This window comes from Procambarus clarkii, chromosome 44, assembly GCF_040958095.1.
Source record: "Procambarus clarkii isolate CNS0578487 chromosome 44, FALCON_Pclarkii_2.0, whole genome shotgun sequence".
Classification (NCBI taxonomy): Eukaryota; Metazoa; Arthropoda; class Malacostraca; order Decapoda; family Cambaridae; genus Procambarus; species Procambarus clarkii.
Window position 1 is genome coordinate 21,972,062 of NC_091193.1, and position 14,866 is coordinate 21,986,927.

General features: G+C 43.9%; 1 protein-coding gene across 5 annotated transcripts in view; it reads right to left on the reverse strand.

Annotated features, from left to right (window-relative positions):
- The window catches only part of LOC123745356 (ionotropic receptor 21a), a 57,632-nt gene extending 51,844 nt beyond the window's left edge, over positions 1–5,788 (reverse strand). For 2 of the 5 annotated variants that reach the window (XM_069300804.1, XM_069300802.1), the window contains exons 1-2: positions 4,887–5,788; positions 3,714–3,842 (exon numbers count right to left, since the gene is read on the reverse strand). In XM_069300804.1, coding sequence (XP_069156905.1) covers positions 3,714–3,790 — 77 coding nt within the window. In that variant the 5' untranslated portion in view covers positions 3,791–3,842; positions 4,887–5,788. Of the gene's footprint in view, positions 1–3,713; positions 4,253–4,886 lie in introns of those variants that run through there. The other 3 variants (XM_069300806.1, XM_069300805.1, XM_069300803.1) reach the window with 2 other exon arrangements.
- Between the last annotated feature and the right edge of the window lie 9,078 nt (positions 5,789–14,866).

Below are 14,866 nucleotides of genomic sequence, written 5' to 3' on the forward strand. Positions count from 1 at the left end.
CTTATACGGACTTTGTTCTGGGTTCTGTGCCACATGTTATTTCTCTTATGAATTTTCTCATCTACCAATAATTCCCATTTTGGTACACCGGTCCTTTGCTTTCTTTTTTCTTTTTTTTGGGGGGGGGGGGTATTACTTCTTACTCCACCAGGTACTCAAATATCAGTACACTGGTCACTCACTCCCAAGGGGAGCTTTCAACCTAACTTTCTTTATATCAGACTCATTCAGGGTGAATATCAGATCAAACATGACTGGTTCGTCTTCTCTCAGTCTTGTGGGTCCCTTGACTTGTTGTCTCAGAAAGTTTCTTGTTGCCATTTCCAGCAGCTTAGCTCGCCATGTGTGTGGCCCTCTATGTGGGGGTATGGTCTCCCAATCTATCTTCCTGTGACTGAAGTACTCCCATGATGAGCAGTCCGGATCTGTTCCTGCAAGCGACAGAGGCTGCTCTCTATTATACAAATGGTAGCCATGTTGTTTACCATATTTCTGTCTGACTCTTCTGTCTTTTGGTGGGGCTATATATTACTATTATTTTTTGTCCTTCAATTGCTATAGTGCCTGTTATGTAGTCACTGAACCCTTTGTGGGTGTATGGGGGAGGAGAGGTTGTGTGGTGGGTGTGTGTGTGTGTGTGTGTGTAGAGGGGTGGGAGAAGATGAATGGGGGTGTAAGGTGTGGAGGGGAGAAAGTGTGTGTGTGTGTGGGGGGGGGGAAGGAGAGGATGTGTGAGGGTAGAGGGGGGGGCCAATAGACCATGAGGGCACTAATACACACCACAAGCGTGGCACAGTGCCGGCCAGACCAAGGAAGGGTTCAGCATAACTGAACACGCCGCCAGTAACGTGTCTCCGTTCATCTTGTTCATTATGCTCAAACCAATACAAAACTCACAGCCCCGGCATGAATTATGTATTACATGGAATATTAACGAGAAGAATGTTTTTAAATAAATAAAACTTGCCAGTTGACTGATGACTTTATCTTGGTCAACAAAATGCAGTATGTGATGGATTGAAGAATAAATCTAACTGACCAATCGCCCGGTATTTAATGCAACTCTCTAGGAGATGTGTTTATGAAGACACACCATGATTGGTATGCAGGAGGGCTGGCACCGCTCGCCCGAGCTGGTCTTCAGGAACAACACAGCTACGAGGTCAACTTGAACACCGCGCACACCGCATTAGAACACCGCGCGCGACCTCCCTCCAACAGATCATATACAGGCGCGACCTCCCTCCAGCAGATCATATACAGGCGCGACCTCCCTCCAACAGATCATATACAGGCGCGACCTCCCTCCAGCAGATCATATACAGGCGCGACCTCCCACCAGCAGATCATATACAGGCGCGACCTCCCACCAGCAGATCATATACAGGCGCGACCTCCCTCCAACAGATCATATACAGGCGCGACCTCCCACCAGCAGATCATATACAGGCGCGACCTCCCTCCAACAGATCATATACAGGTGCGACCTCCCTCCAACAGATCATATACAGGCGCGACCTCCCTCCAACAGATCATATACAGGCGCGACCTCCCTCCAACAGATCATATACAGGCGCGACCTCCCACCAGCAGATCATATACAGGCGCGACCTCCGGCACACTGTAACTTTGCCACTCCGACCCTCCGTTTCACATCAACCTTTCCTCCTACAAAGAACATCGCATTTCGCTCGTGTGCGTTACCTATGGCAAAAAATTGTCGTACTAGAAAATGGCGGCGTCTCGCGAAATTGTCACCGACCCGTTTTCTGTTTTGGGTCATCTGGTAGGAAAGAATAAGGGCATTGTAGCACGACTGTTTCTTAACGTTGGGAAATGTTAAGAGGACGGGCTGTTCTGTGATAACTAAACAATGAAGTATACTCCACTGGTTAAGGGAGTACCTAAGCAACAGGACACAGCGAGTCACCGTGAGGGGTGAGGTCTCGTAGTGGCGGGATGTCACCAGTGGAGTCCCACAGGGATCAGTTCTTGGACCTATACTGTTTCTGATATACGTAAATGATCTCCCAGAAGGAATTCACTCGTTCCTCTCGATGTTTGCTGATGATGCAAAAATTATGAGGAGGATCAAGACAGAGGAGGATAGTATGAGACTACAAGATGACCTAGACAAACTGAAGGAATGGTCCGACAAATGGCTACTAAAGTTCAACCCAAGTGAATGTAAGGTAATGAAACTAGGAGGCCAGTCAGTGGGTACCGAATGGGAGATGAAGTCCTTCACGAAACTGACAGAGAGAAAGATCTGGGAGTTAATATCACACCAAACCTGTCTCCTGAAGCCCACATCAAAAGAATAACATCAGCGGCCTATGCGAGGCTGGCTAACATCAGAACTGCTTTAAAAAACCTGTGTAAGGAATCCTTCAGAACCTTGTATACACATATGTAAGACCAATCCTGGAGTATGCAGCACCAGCATGGAAGCTAAATGAATTTAGCCAAGATTCCGTCCCTGAGCCCATTATGTGCCTTTGTGACCCCTTCTACTAACCCCCACAGGATGGGCATGGGGTGCATAATAAAAAAAAATGAAGCCATATGACTGTCTACCATAAGATTTAGCTGGACTAACCCAGAGAGCTTTGGGGTATACTATTCACCCGGGCACAGTGAGGGATCCAGTGCTGCCATGCCCACGTTAGGGCGCGTACTCTCAAGATTCTCTCTCACACACTGACAGTTGAGAGGCGGGACCAAAGAGCCAAAGCTCAACCCCGGCAAGCACAACTAGGCGAGTACAACTAGATGAGTACACACAAATATTAATTTATTTCTTATCATTCTCGGCCAAAATATACAGGCGTTTAGCCATTCTCCGAGCGTTAATACTTTTGAGGTTGCTTAGCAAGAGCGAGTTCTCAAGCATTAAGTGCACATATACCGTCTGTCTTCAAGTCCGTCTACCAGGTGCACACACTGTCAACCACGCCCCCATAAAACAAGATAATTGCCATAGTTCAGCTGCTATGAACGTAAACTATCAGCGTACTAACATTACAAGAAAATTATCGTACACTAATTCGTTAATGTGAGAATGATTAAAGGGCGTAAACAATAAATTTAAAATATAAATGCAGTTAATTATAATTAATAACCTCTTCTAATACTATACAGTAATTTTATGGATGACAAATCTATAATTAATTTAATTAAAGTCGTGATGCACATTTTCTAAATTGTTATCGAGGTTTGAATTTCCCGCGTGCGCCAAATTTGTCTGAAGCGGTCCGCACCAGCTGACGGGTCATGTGTTTACAAATACGGATTTGTCTAGATCTCACAAACAAAAAATTATTTCGATTTCATTTAGGATGATTAATGGGTAATGCTTTAAAATATAAATCCCTATATTTCACACATTCCAAAGGTATAATAAATTAGTATTCATTAGATTCCTACTAAAGCTTAGATAAACTTTATTATGCTTAAAGCTTATCTGTATTTCAGGTTACAGCTTGACTCTGCTTACGACCTCGTATGTGAGAATGTCTCCACACATACACTATGACTGAGGAATACATCATGCGACAAACAAGCCATACGATATAACATGCTATACACTGGTTCATACATGGCTTATGACACACGATGTTATGTCATACACTTGTTATGACACACGTATCATACATGACATGCAACACAACTCCCAGTTACACAACTACAAGCAGCAATATTTTCGCTCTTACCGGATGGAGTCCGCTAGGCTGCTGCCAGTCCTCGAGTCCGTCACAGTGCGTCCAGAGGTGTGGCCAGGTCCAGTCATCACCCTGTTGTCCCAAGTACCTTGTTGAACGCTGCCACGACAGTCACGTCACCTGTGGATTTTTTTTTGTTTTAAGTCACCTTTGTCGTCCAGAAGAGGATTTTTTTACACTTATTATTAAGCTATAAACTAAATTTTTTGTTCACATACGGCTTCTCATTTTTATGATAATTATAAAATAGAACTTTAAAAACAATAAAGTCTCTTGGTCTCAAAAATACTCTCATGTTAATTGTGGAGTTGAGGATAATTGATTTATTAAAATTTGAGCAAGTGGACTGAATATATAATTATTTTGCTCTACATATTTCCCCACAGTGGGGGATTTGTTTGTTATGAATTAAACTAGGATAAAACAAGATTTGTAACAAAGTTAAATTTAAAATATATGTTAATGTGGACTTAATTAAATTATTTAATTTCCCTGCATTATCTAAATTGGGGTTAGCAAATACTAGAAGTCTTAGGTGCTACGATGACTTCTTGAAACCAACCCGTACTCGACTAAAAGTCCATTCCATCCAGCGGTCGACCACACAAACTTATTCATAAATTTTTACATGCTGTTCATTCAAAACGGAAATTTTCTCAAATATAAATTAATATTATAATATATATTAGCATATTGTGCATATATATATAGGCATAAGTCAGGTTAGGTGTTAGGTTCTGTTGGCGATTATTTGTATTTGTAGTACGTGGGTGAAGCATTTACAGCGTTGTGGTTCGAACAAAATTCGTCAGTGAAGCACTTGTTCCGAAAATGTTCGAACGTCATCAGTTGTGAGTCGTGTGTAAACCGTTTTTCATTCATAACTAGCTGGGGTTTTGGCGGGTGGATGGAATCACTTTTGGGTCCTTGTTTGGAAGACTGGCTAACACGTTCGTAAGTACTTGCGTAACTTCTTCGTGAATCTGGCTCCAGGAACTTGAGCCTCACCACCGCTGAACACATCAACCCTCACCAACTGTACTGCTTCTAGTCAACACCACCTTCCTCTCCATAATATAATTAACTTTGAAAAAACATGTATTCTAACTACTAACTTGAGTATACACAAGTAAGTAAGAATGTGTTAACTGGTTGGTGTCTTACTTGTATTAGTGACGCCTCTAACCCGTCCATCAACTCCTCTCTCTACTGCCACTATACTCCGGCCAGACAGTAGAGAAACAGGTAGAAGCACACTACTGGCATACTCCAGGGTAAGCATGGGCCGCAACATGTTGCACAACATGCACGTCTAAACGGCCATTAACAACTAGGTGAGGCGTAATCGCCCAATTTGCTCGGTGCTCGTCACGGCGTGTATGAGCCGTCTCCTGGTAATGGCGTCTCTGCCTCCCCCCACACACATACGCTCCCTCCTGTGAGAATCAATAGTTATTAATTTGTGAGTTGGGTCTTTAAATTCGAATTGTTACAGAATTGGAATTCAATATATTAATTTGATATATATATATATAATTTATTGGATTTAATCTTGGCACCTCAGTTCATTGGCGAGATATAAGAGAACAGTTTCAGTTGCTCAATAGTCAGGTGTTGACGCGGTCGACCCCACGAGCATCGCGTCAACACTTCATATTATCTATTATATGAAATAATAATTATAACAGAGTAAAAGTTTTCATAAAATTCAGTTTAATAATTAATATTTAATAACTGATCTTATAGATTTAAAAAGGGCGAATCCTCATAGAGTTTATTTTTTAGGTTTAAAATTTTTATTTAATATAATATTTAGCAAATTATTTCCAAAATAAATTAAAAAAAATAGAATTTGGACACAATAATATTAACATAAGCCTAATGTGAAATGTCACGTGTTCAAAGACATTCACTCAGCCTTTGAAAGATAAGATTGACTTGTCAATCTATCAATCCTGGGACTATGTCAAGACTGTTATGTTTACAACAATAACAGTCCCCCACATGCTGTGTCACCCACAGTGGGGACACCCAGGCTTTCAACACCTTTTTCAATAAATCAACTATTTGTGTAATAAGTCAATAGTAATAATACGTAATAAATCAATAATAATTTATTTTAATAATTTAAAATATTATTAAAATTGTCGGTCTCGAACCCATAGTTGATATAATAATATATTCATTAAACTATGTAACTAGTTTATGAAGACCATATTGTTGCTCGGCTAAATTAATTTTTGGGTTCAGTTCCTGAGCCCATTTGTGTGTCTGACCTTTCCCATTACCGCCCACAGTATGGGGTGCATAATAAATTAACAGAATAAACATTACCTGCGCCAAGTTTGTAATTTATGGCCTCTAACGTGAGCGCCTTAACCCTGGCTAAGGCTACCAGCCGCTCTCAAAAATGTAAATGTGATGACCGAACTTTTCAAAATTTTCAGTTTGTTTTCTCAAACGAGTTATGTGTTAGACGTTTGAAGATGTTGTAGCGAGGTCAGAACTTCCAACGTCGAGCTGGACGTATAATGGCGGTCAGGGACAGGTGCAGCAGGTGGGTCGAGGTCAGGGGTCGAGGTCAGAGGTCAAGCGTGGGGTGTCCAGCCGTAAAAATGTGGTTTTAGTGTCTGGTTAAGGCCCCGGGCGGCCTTGACCCCGCCTCCTGCCTCCCGTGGCAGTCATTCCTCAACCGCTTTGTGGCCTCCTTATTGTTATTAATGTTGGTATTATTTTCCACGTTTCTGAGGCTTTCTGCCCAATTGCTTCTCCTGGAAGCACCTCCAGCCTCTCTGAGGACCCCAGGCCAGCTGCTCCTCCTGGAGGTTCTTCCCAAGTTTGAGGCTTCCAGACCAGAGTCTTATACGCGAAGTTTGTTCTACAGTTCTGAGGCTCCCAGGGCAGCTGTTCATCCTGGGAGTCCTTCCTACGTGTCTTGAGCGTCTTATTAACAATAAGTCAAAGACTGTTCGCTACAAGTCACTGGTAAAGCTCCTTACATAAAGTTGAGTCGTTAGCTAAAAATTAAGGTTTTTTGACGCTGTCAAGAATTTGTAAATATCATTTATGACCAATAGGAAGACACAAGGTCTTAGAATTTACCTCTGAGGAATTCCAGTGTTATATATTAAAGGTTTTGGGTCTTCTTGAAGGATGCCAGTAAGGCAGGGTAATTGTCAGGGGAATTGTGGCTGTTCGTCCTTCAAGAAGCTCTCAAGAACAGTTTAGGACGCTGTTTTAAATGTTGAATGTACTAAATTACACAGTAGATCAGCATGGTCCTAATAGTTATATGTTCCACTCACATCTATAGAATCAGCTGTTATGGTTCGTTTGGGAGAAAACCATTTTAGATATAAAGACAATGAGGTTGTACAATGGGATCGAACCCGGGTTTCTGGACTCCTCAGGCACCCCTCAAGATTTTCTCATATATATTTATCACTTTCTGATTTCATTGTATATTTTAGATGTACTTTACACGTGAAGGAAATCTTTACTTGAGAAAACTTATAGCAAAACCTATTGTAAGTGGATAGTAATGTGTGGAAAATTACCAGTTGGAAATTCAAGAGATGTGAGTAGAGACGTGAACTAGGCCACCACCAGCAGCCTGAGGCCTATACCCTCTGGACGGTAACTAGGCCACCACCAGCCTAGCCTCTGGACTAGGCGCCTCCCACACCGGTAGTCAAGACTGACCAAGAGCTGGACACCTCCTCCACGTACCAGAGTTACTTGTTTAGTGATCTCGTCAACGTCATCCCAGAGGTGGTCAGGCGAGACACGAGGGGAACAGGAATCACTTTCTGGAAGTTAGTTTCGCCTCCATGGTATTTAACAATTATCAACGCTAACTTCTTTTGTATTACACTAAAACAAAGAATGAAAAATGTTATTATGATTTCCAACCAGATACGTTCCTGCCCTTAAATAGTCGTGTGTACTTGTGGCATCTTCATCATTAATTGGAGGCCGCTGTGTAAGACGCTTTCACTGCTCAAGACAATCTCCTGTGTGTCTGCTGCTGCTGCTCTGATGATTCTATTGTAGGACACAAGATTTATACACGAGGCTGATGTGTAAATTGGCACAGCACGAGTCGGGGATAATTACTGTAACTATGGTACTTTGTCTTGATGAGCCCAGCCTTGAACACCTCTACTTACACCCCGGTACTTGCTGTGTTGCTATACATTACCATGATGCAGGCGAACAACACTACACTTGCTAGGTACACAAGAGGAAGGCAGCCACATACAACAGGATGCTGGACACTAAATTGTAAGATGTTGTTGACACGGCTCCGATTAGAAGAGGCATCTTATACTTTCTTGACAGCAGAGGTTGCAAAATGGTATACGAAGTACAAGTTCGCTTCCATCTTGAGTACGCACCTTTCCTGGAATGCCTGCCCCCCCCCTCCTTTATTTATTAGACTTTTGAACAAAGTGTAGAAGCACGAGAAAGCTCATTCTAGTCACGACCGCCTGGTTGGACAGCTATGGTCTAACATCGCACAGTTGCGGTGTTGACATCAACATCGCAACTTTTCAACAACTCACAACTGATGACGTTCGAACACTTCCGGAACAAATGCTTCACTGACGAATTTTGTTCGAACCACAACGCTATAAATGCTTCACCCACGTACTACAAATACAAATTCTCTAAAATAGAACCTAAACACCTAACCTAACCTATGTCTATATATGCACAATATGCTAATATATTATAATATTAATTTATATTTGAGAAAATTTGAATGTTTTGAATGAACAACATGTAAAAATTTATGAATGCGTCTGTGGGGTCGACCGCTGGATGTAATGGACTTAATTAATTAAGAGTCGAGGACGGGTTGAATAAACAGAGGGTTTGGCGGGTGCATGGAATAGACTTTGTCCTTTGTTTATGAGGACTGGCTGCAGCATTCACAACTTTCAAGGCCAGATTTGATACAGAATTCAAACGTCAGAATAGTTAAACTATAAGGAAACTGGTACAACAAGGCTGGTAAGTGGGCTACACCTAACTTCCCCGTAGTCACTAATAGGTAGGTACCATTCTTATTAATCCCTAGTTCCTTAGTCTTAGTTTAAAAGGTGAGAGAGAGAGAGAGAGAGAGAGAGAGAGAGAGAGAGAGAGAGAGAGAGAGAGAGAGAGAGAGAGAGAGAGAGAGAGAGAGAGAATAATGGGTAGAGTGGTCATGACTCACCATCACTGGAGATGACATGATTGTCACAATAGTATTCATGATAGAAGATCTGACAGTTGTCGCCTCACCGTAGGCGATCACAGTCATCACTCTGTAAGTTACTTGGCCAGCTGGCCCAGGTACAGCTGGCTGTACCATCTCCATGGACCACACAGGCTACAGCTGGCTCCCGTACAGCTGGCCGCAGCTCCTAAAGCTACACATCGGTATCAACTCAAAACTCACGTACAAGCAAAGAAACGTAATTTAACAATTGATTCCCTCGAAATTAACTTCTTCAATCTTCAAAGATATATTGAGGATTAGCAACTCAAACTAATGATGATCATAAAGTTAGTAGCTTAGATTACCTTTGCCCCTCACTACCAGCAAACCACCTTTGCTGGGGCTTTGAGAGTAGGTAAGGTAGTTACCAGGCGGAAGCACTAAGCCAGGATGATGATATAGCACTCAGACGGGATATGGGGGCCCAGGAGCTGGAGCATGAGGACGGAGTGAGTCCCAGATAGTTTGTCTTAAAAGGTAAATAGTCGCTCATGAATAGTGAAGATTCTTAATATTACAGTTTAAAAAGAGATAATATGGTTTCAGTATCATTTTGCTAATGATTGCCTAAGTATAATCGCACAGTGACCATGGAGAGGCTTACCGTATAACCTGCTAATATAATTATGACACGCCGGTCAAGGTATAGTCATATATTTATAATTATATTTCATCCTTGTCATTGTTCTTAAGTGTTTTTGTGTTGTTTTGCTTATCCTTGAGCCCATTACCTTATAACTCAAGTTCCATGACTTACTTATCAACCGGATTAAGGTCCGTGTATTGTATTACAGAGACTCGTGTCACAAGCCTCAGTAACTTGGAGAGAGAAGACAATCTCACATATATTCTCATTGATGCGATTGATGTGTATTTACCTCACATGTTCAAAGATGTTTATACCAGACTGACCAACAACATTAACTATACCAGACTGTGGTTAACATCACTAAGTATACTCAGGGCAGTAGTCAACATTAATAAGTATATTATTTAATAAGAAACAAAATACTCAAGATTAGACAAAATTGCAATTAATTTTACCAATAAAGATGTTAATAATCTGCAAGAGCCTCTGAACCAACCATTCATCATCTGACAAATAATATTCCACATATTAAGCAATATAACATAAAGGCCGATTAACACAGAGAAAAACATTATACAAATCTTTACCCGGAAAAATATTATCGAAAAAATCGAAGCTTGTCATCAATAAATATATATTTGTTGTAGTTTTCCTCGTCATTGTACATTATAAGGAGAGATTGTGTCAGGGGCGACTCCTTCACTCTGACCAAGTGTGTGTATGTGCTCGGGGCACCGCACACTCTACTTGGCCCTATTACCAACAGTTTCGCACTTCTCCAAACATTCTAGCAAAGACCATGCTAGGCTGTACCCAGCACGGGGCTACACACACACACACGCTGCTAGGCTGTACCCTCACGAGGCTACACACACACACACACACACACACACACACACACACACACACACACACACACACACACACACACACACACACACACACAAAACATTATTTGCTTCCACATTTGTGGAAGCAAATACTATTCATACTTTTAAAACTAGGTATGATAGGGAAATGGGACAGGAGTCATTGCTGTAAACAACCGATAGCTAGAAAGGCGGGATCCAAGAGTCAATGCTCGATCCTGCAAGCACATATAGGTGAGTACATATAGGTGAGTACACACACACACACACACACACACACACACACACACACACACACACACACACACACACACACACACACACACACACACGCTGCTAGGCTGTACCCAGCACGAGCCTACAAACATGCAAGGCTGTACCCAGCACGAGGCTACACACACGCTGCTAGGCTGTACCCAGCACGAGCCTACAAACATGCAAGGCTGTACCCAGCACGAGGCTACACACACGCTGCTAGGCTGTACCCAGCACGAGGCTACAAACATGCAAGGCTGTACCCAGCACGAGGCTACACACACGCTGCTAGGCTGTACCCAGCACGAGGCTACACACACGCTGCTAGGCTGTACCCAGCACGAGGCTACACACACGCTGCTAGGCTGTACCCAGCACGAGCCTACAAACATGCAAGGCTGTACCCAGCACGAGGCTACACACACGCTGCTAGGCTGTACCCAGCACGAGCCTACAAACATGCAAGGCTGTACCCAGCACGAGGCTACACACACGCTGCTAGGCTGTACCCAGCACGAGGCTACAAACATGCTAGGCTGTGCCCAGCTCGATGCGACAGACGCAACATATCTCCATTAATAAAACATTCACGCGTGGGGCCCGTAGTTCGAGTCTCCTAGAGCCCAGGTGAATGGAATTCTCCCCATTAATGTTCGTCATATTGTTGTTTAGTGACATCACGAGTGGATTAGTCTAGAACTTGTGGCATCTTTTCATTGATGTTTTCAATCTGTGACAATGGAAACATTATGATTACAGATGTAAATATTTCTCCAAACCTGTCAAGGGCTATTGAGGCGCTATATGCGAGTCTTGACATTCCCCCTGGTGGTCATACGAGGAAACATGAATCAAAACACGAGCCGTTATGTCCACAAGACTTGTCTGACTCACTAAATACATTGTACCGTCACTAACTACACTCGGGAGCTGTGGCTCAGACGATACGAGGAAAAAGCCTTACTAAAACAAGTATATTTATTGTACCTTCGACTTATTCTAATCTCACAACAAAACTTCAGTAAGCTGTAATGGTGAGTATTATCAACACGACCACCGACCACGTCGTTGGTCATTACTTAAGTCATTAAAACTACAAAACGACATTTTTTGTTATTTAAATACAAATGTAAGTGACACGACTAAGTCATTTTAAGTAAGCAATAACAGTTGTCTGGAAAACTGTCATGGCCAGAGAAGACTACCAATGATTACCAACCGTGATTGAATAAATACAAATTATTTGTTAAATGTACAACATACAGTTACCCTCGAGGGACTCGCAAGTTATTTGTTGTAAATATTACAGATGACGCCTCTCCTTTATGATGACTTGTGACCAGTTACCACGCCGCCATCTTTGGCCCTCACATGACTAACCTCTCAAATTATTGGCATTAAAAACAAAAAAATGTTATTTTGGTAGAGGTGAGAACCATATATTTGGTCAATGTAACATTGCAGCGTTTGGTTAACCTAATAACTGGTTGTTTAGTCAACCCGAATAAGCACGAGACAAGCCTTTCATCTAAAGAATGTAGTCACTACTAGGGAGAATTACCTTCCAAATTCTCGGGGTCAGGTCGAGTCAGGTCAGCAAGAATGAGAAAGTGAAGGTGAGAGTGATTAGTGCAGGGTGGGAAGTTAGCTGTCATCCTGCCAGAGTGGGCGGCCGCGCGGGAAGGCAAGAGACGAACCCATTCCAACCGAAGGTGAGCAAGCAGCCAGTCCGCCCAATACCGCGTCGCATTTTGACGTATACTTCAACTAAGGCTAAAGACTGTCGTACTAGAAAATAGTAGCGGTTCGCGAAATTGACATGATGTTCCGTTTTCAATTGATGGGTCCTCTGGTATAGGATAGGATAGGGCACTTTAGCACGACAGTTTTTTGACGGAGGAAACTATGATGGACGAAGACACACGGGCAGGATATACAACAGACTGTAATTGTCCAGGCAGGTGTATACAGCATGTGTCGCTCACACACACGTGACAAGCAGAGAGAGGGAGGGAGGCTACTGTGAGACATCAGCATGTGTCGCTCACACACACGTGACAAGCAGAGAGAGGGAGGGAGGCTACTGTGAGACATCAGCATGTGTCGCTCACACACACGTGACAAGCAGAGAGAGGGAGGGAGGCTACTGTGAGACATCAGCATGTGTCGCTCACACACACGTGACAAGCAGAGAGAGGGAGGGAGGCTACTGTGAGACATCAGCATGTGTCGCTCACACACACGTGACAAGCAGAGAGAGGGAGGGAGGCTACTGTGAGACATCAGCATGTGTCGCTCACACACACGTGACAAGCAGAGAGAGGGAGGGAGGCTACTGTGAGACATCAGCATGTGTCGCTGACACACACGTGACAAGCAGAGAGAGGGAGGGAGGCTACTGTGAGACATCAGCATGTGTCGCTCACACACACGTGACAAGCTGAGAGAGGGAGGGAGGCTACTGTGAGACATCAGCATGTGTCGCTCACACACACGTGACAAGCAGAGAGAGGGAGGGAGGCTACTGTGAGACATCAGCATGTGTCGCTGACACACACGTGACAAGCAGAGAGAGGGAGGGAGGCTACTGTGAGACATCAGCATGTGTCGCTCACACACACGTGACAAGCAGAGAGAGGGAGGGAGGCTACTGTGAGACATGACGTTGGTGTTTGTCGAGTTTTTGGTGGCTATGTTTTTATTATTGGTGTTGTGAAGGCGGGTTTGGCAAGCTTGGAGTGGAGAGACAGTCAGCTTCCTGCGGTAAACATTCTATGACCTCCTGTCCAATCACTTTGGCCTGGACGGTAGAGCGACGGTCTCGCTTCATGCAGGTCGGCGTTCAGTTCCCGACCGTCCAAATAGTTAGGAGATCATTCCTTCCCTCCCGTCCCATCCCTAATCCTGACCCCTTCCAAGTGCTATATAGTCGTAATGGCTTGGCTCTTTCCCCTGATATACACCTACCTGCCAAGAGCAACTCAGTGAGCAGTGATGGTTGGCGCCCAGCACACGTATCCAGTCTAATTTGAGTGTGTTTGGCTTCAGAAACTAAGCTGAGGTTGTGTCAGTGTGTATTATGTCAGCATGTATCACATGTGTCAGCATGTATCACATATGCCAGTGTTTATTATGTCAGTATGTATCACCTCTTATTGTCTCAAGTGTAAGTGTGGATCACGCATCACTTTTATTACCTGTCAATATGTACCGCATGTGAGCATGTATCTCAGGTCAGTGTACATCACTATCACACATGTGTCACTACACATCATGTGTCAATAGGTCTGCCATCTTAGCACGTATCACCACCACCAGCCTGTACAGCAACCTGGGAACAACCTCCATTCACAATTTCAACAGTAAATTCGCGCCCAAACGCTCAAATGTTGGGAGATCTAAAGACACACCTGGTACCGAGAGCCTCGAGCCCCGCCTGCGGTCTGTGCTGTCTCCCTCCAGCCCCACGAGGTCCTTTACATGAAGATCTTGTTGAACACATCTTTGGGTTACCTATTTTTATTTGCTGTTGCCAATTGCAGGAGACAGTGAGTGAGTGGCCTTGTGCTCACACTTTGATATACAAGTGTACACAGTCAACACGCCAAGATGCACAGATGTGAGCAGGAGTTGACTACCTTCCCTCTCACCTTCTGGAAGATGACGAGTACCTTCCCTCCCTCCCACCTTCTGGAAGATGACGATTACCTTCCCTCCCACCTTCTGGAAGATGACGAGTACCTTCCCTCCCTCCCACCTTCTGGAAGATGACGAGTACCTTCCCTCCCACCTGCTGGAAGATGACGAGTACCTTCCCTCGCACCTTCTGGAAGATGACGAGTACCTTCCCTCCCACCTTCTGGAAGATGACGAGTACCTTCCCTCCCACCTGCTGGAAGATGACGAGTACCTTCCCTCCCACCTTCTGGAAGATGACGAGTACCTTCCCTCCCTCCCACCTTCTGGAAGATGACGAGTACCTTCCCTCCCACCTGCTGGAAGATGACGAGTACCTTCCCTCCCACCTTCTGGAAGATGACGAGTACCTTCCCTCCCTCCCACCTTCTGGAAGATGACGAGTACCTTCCCTCCCTCCCACCTTCTGGAAGATGACGAGTACCTTCCCTCCCTCCCACCTTCTGGAAGATGACGAGTACCTTCCCTCCCT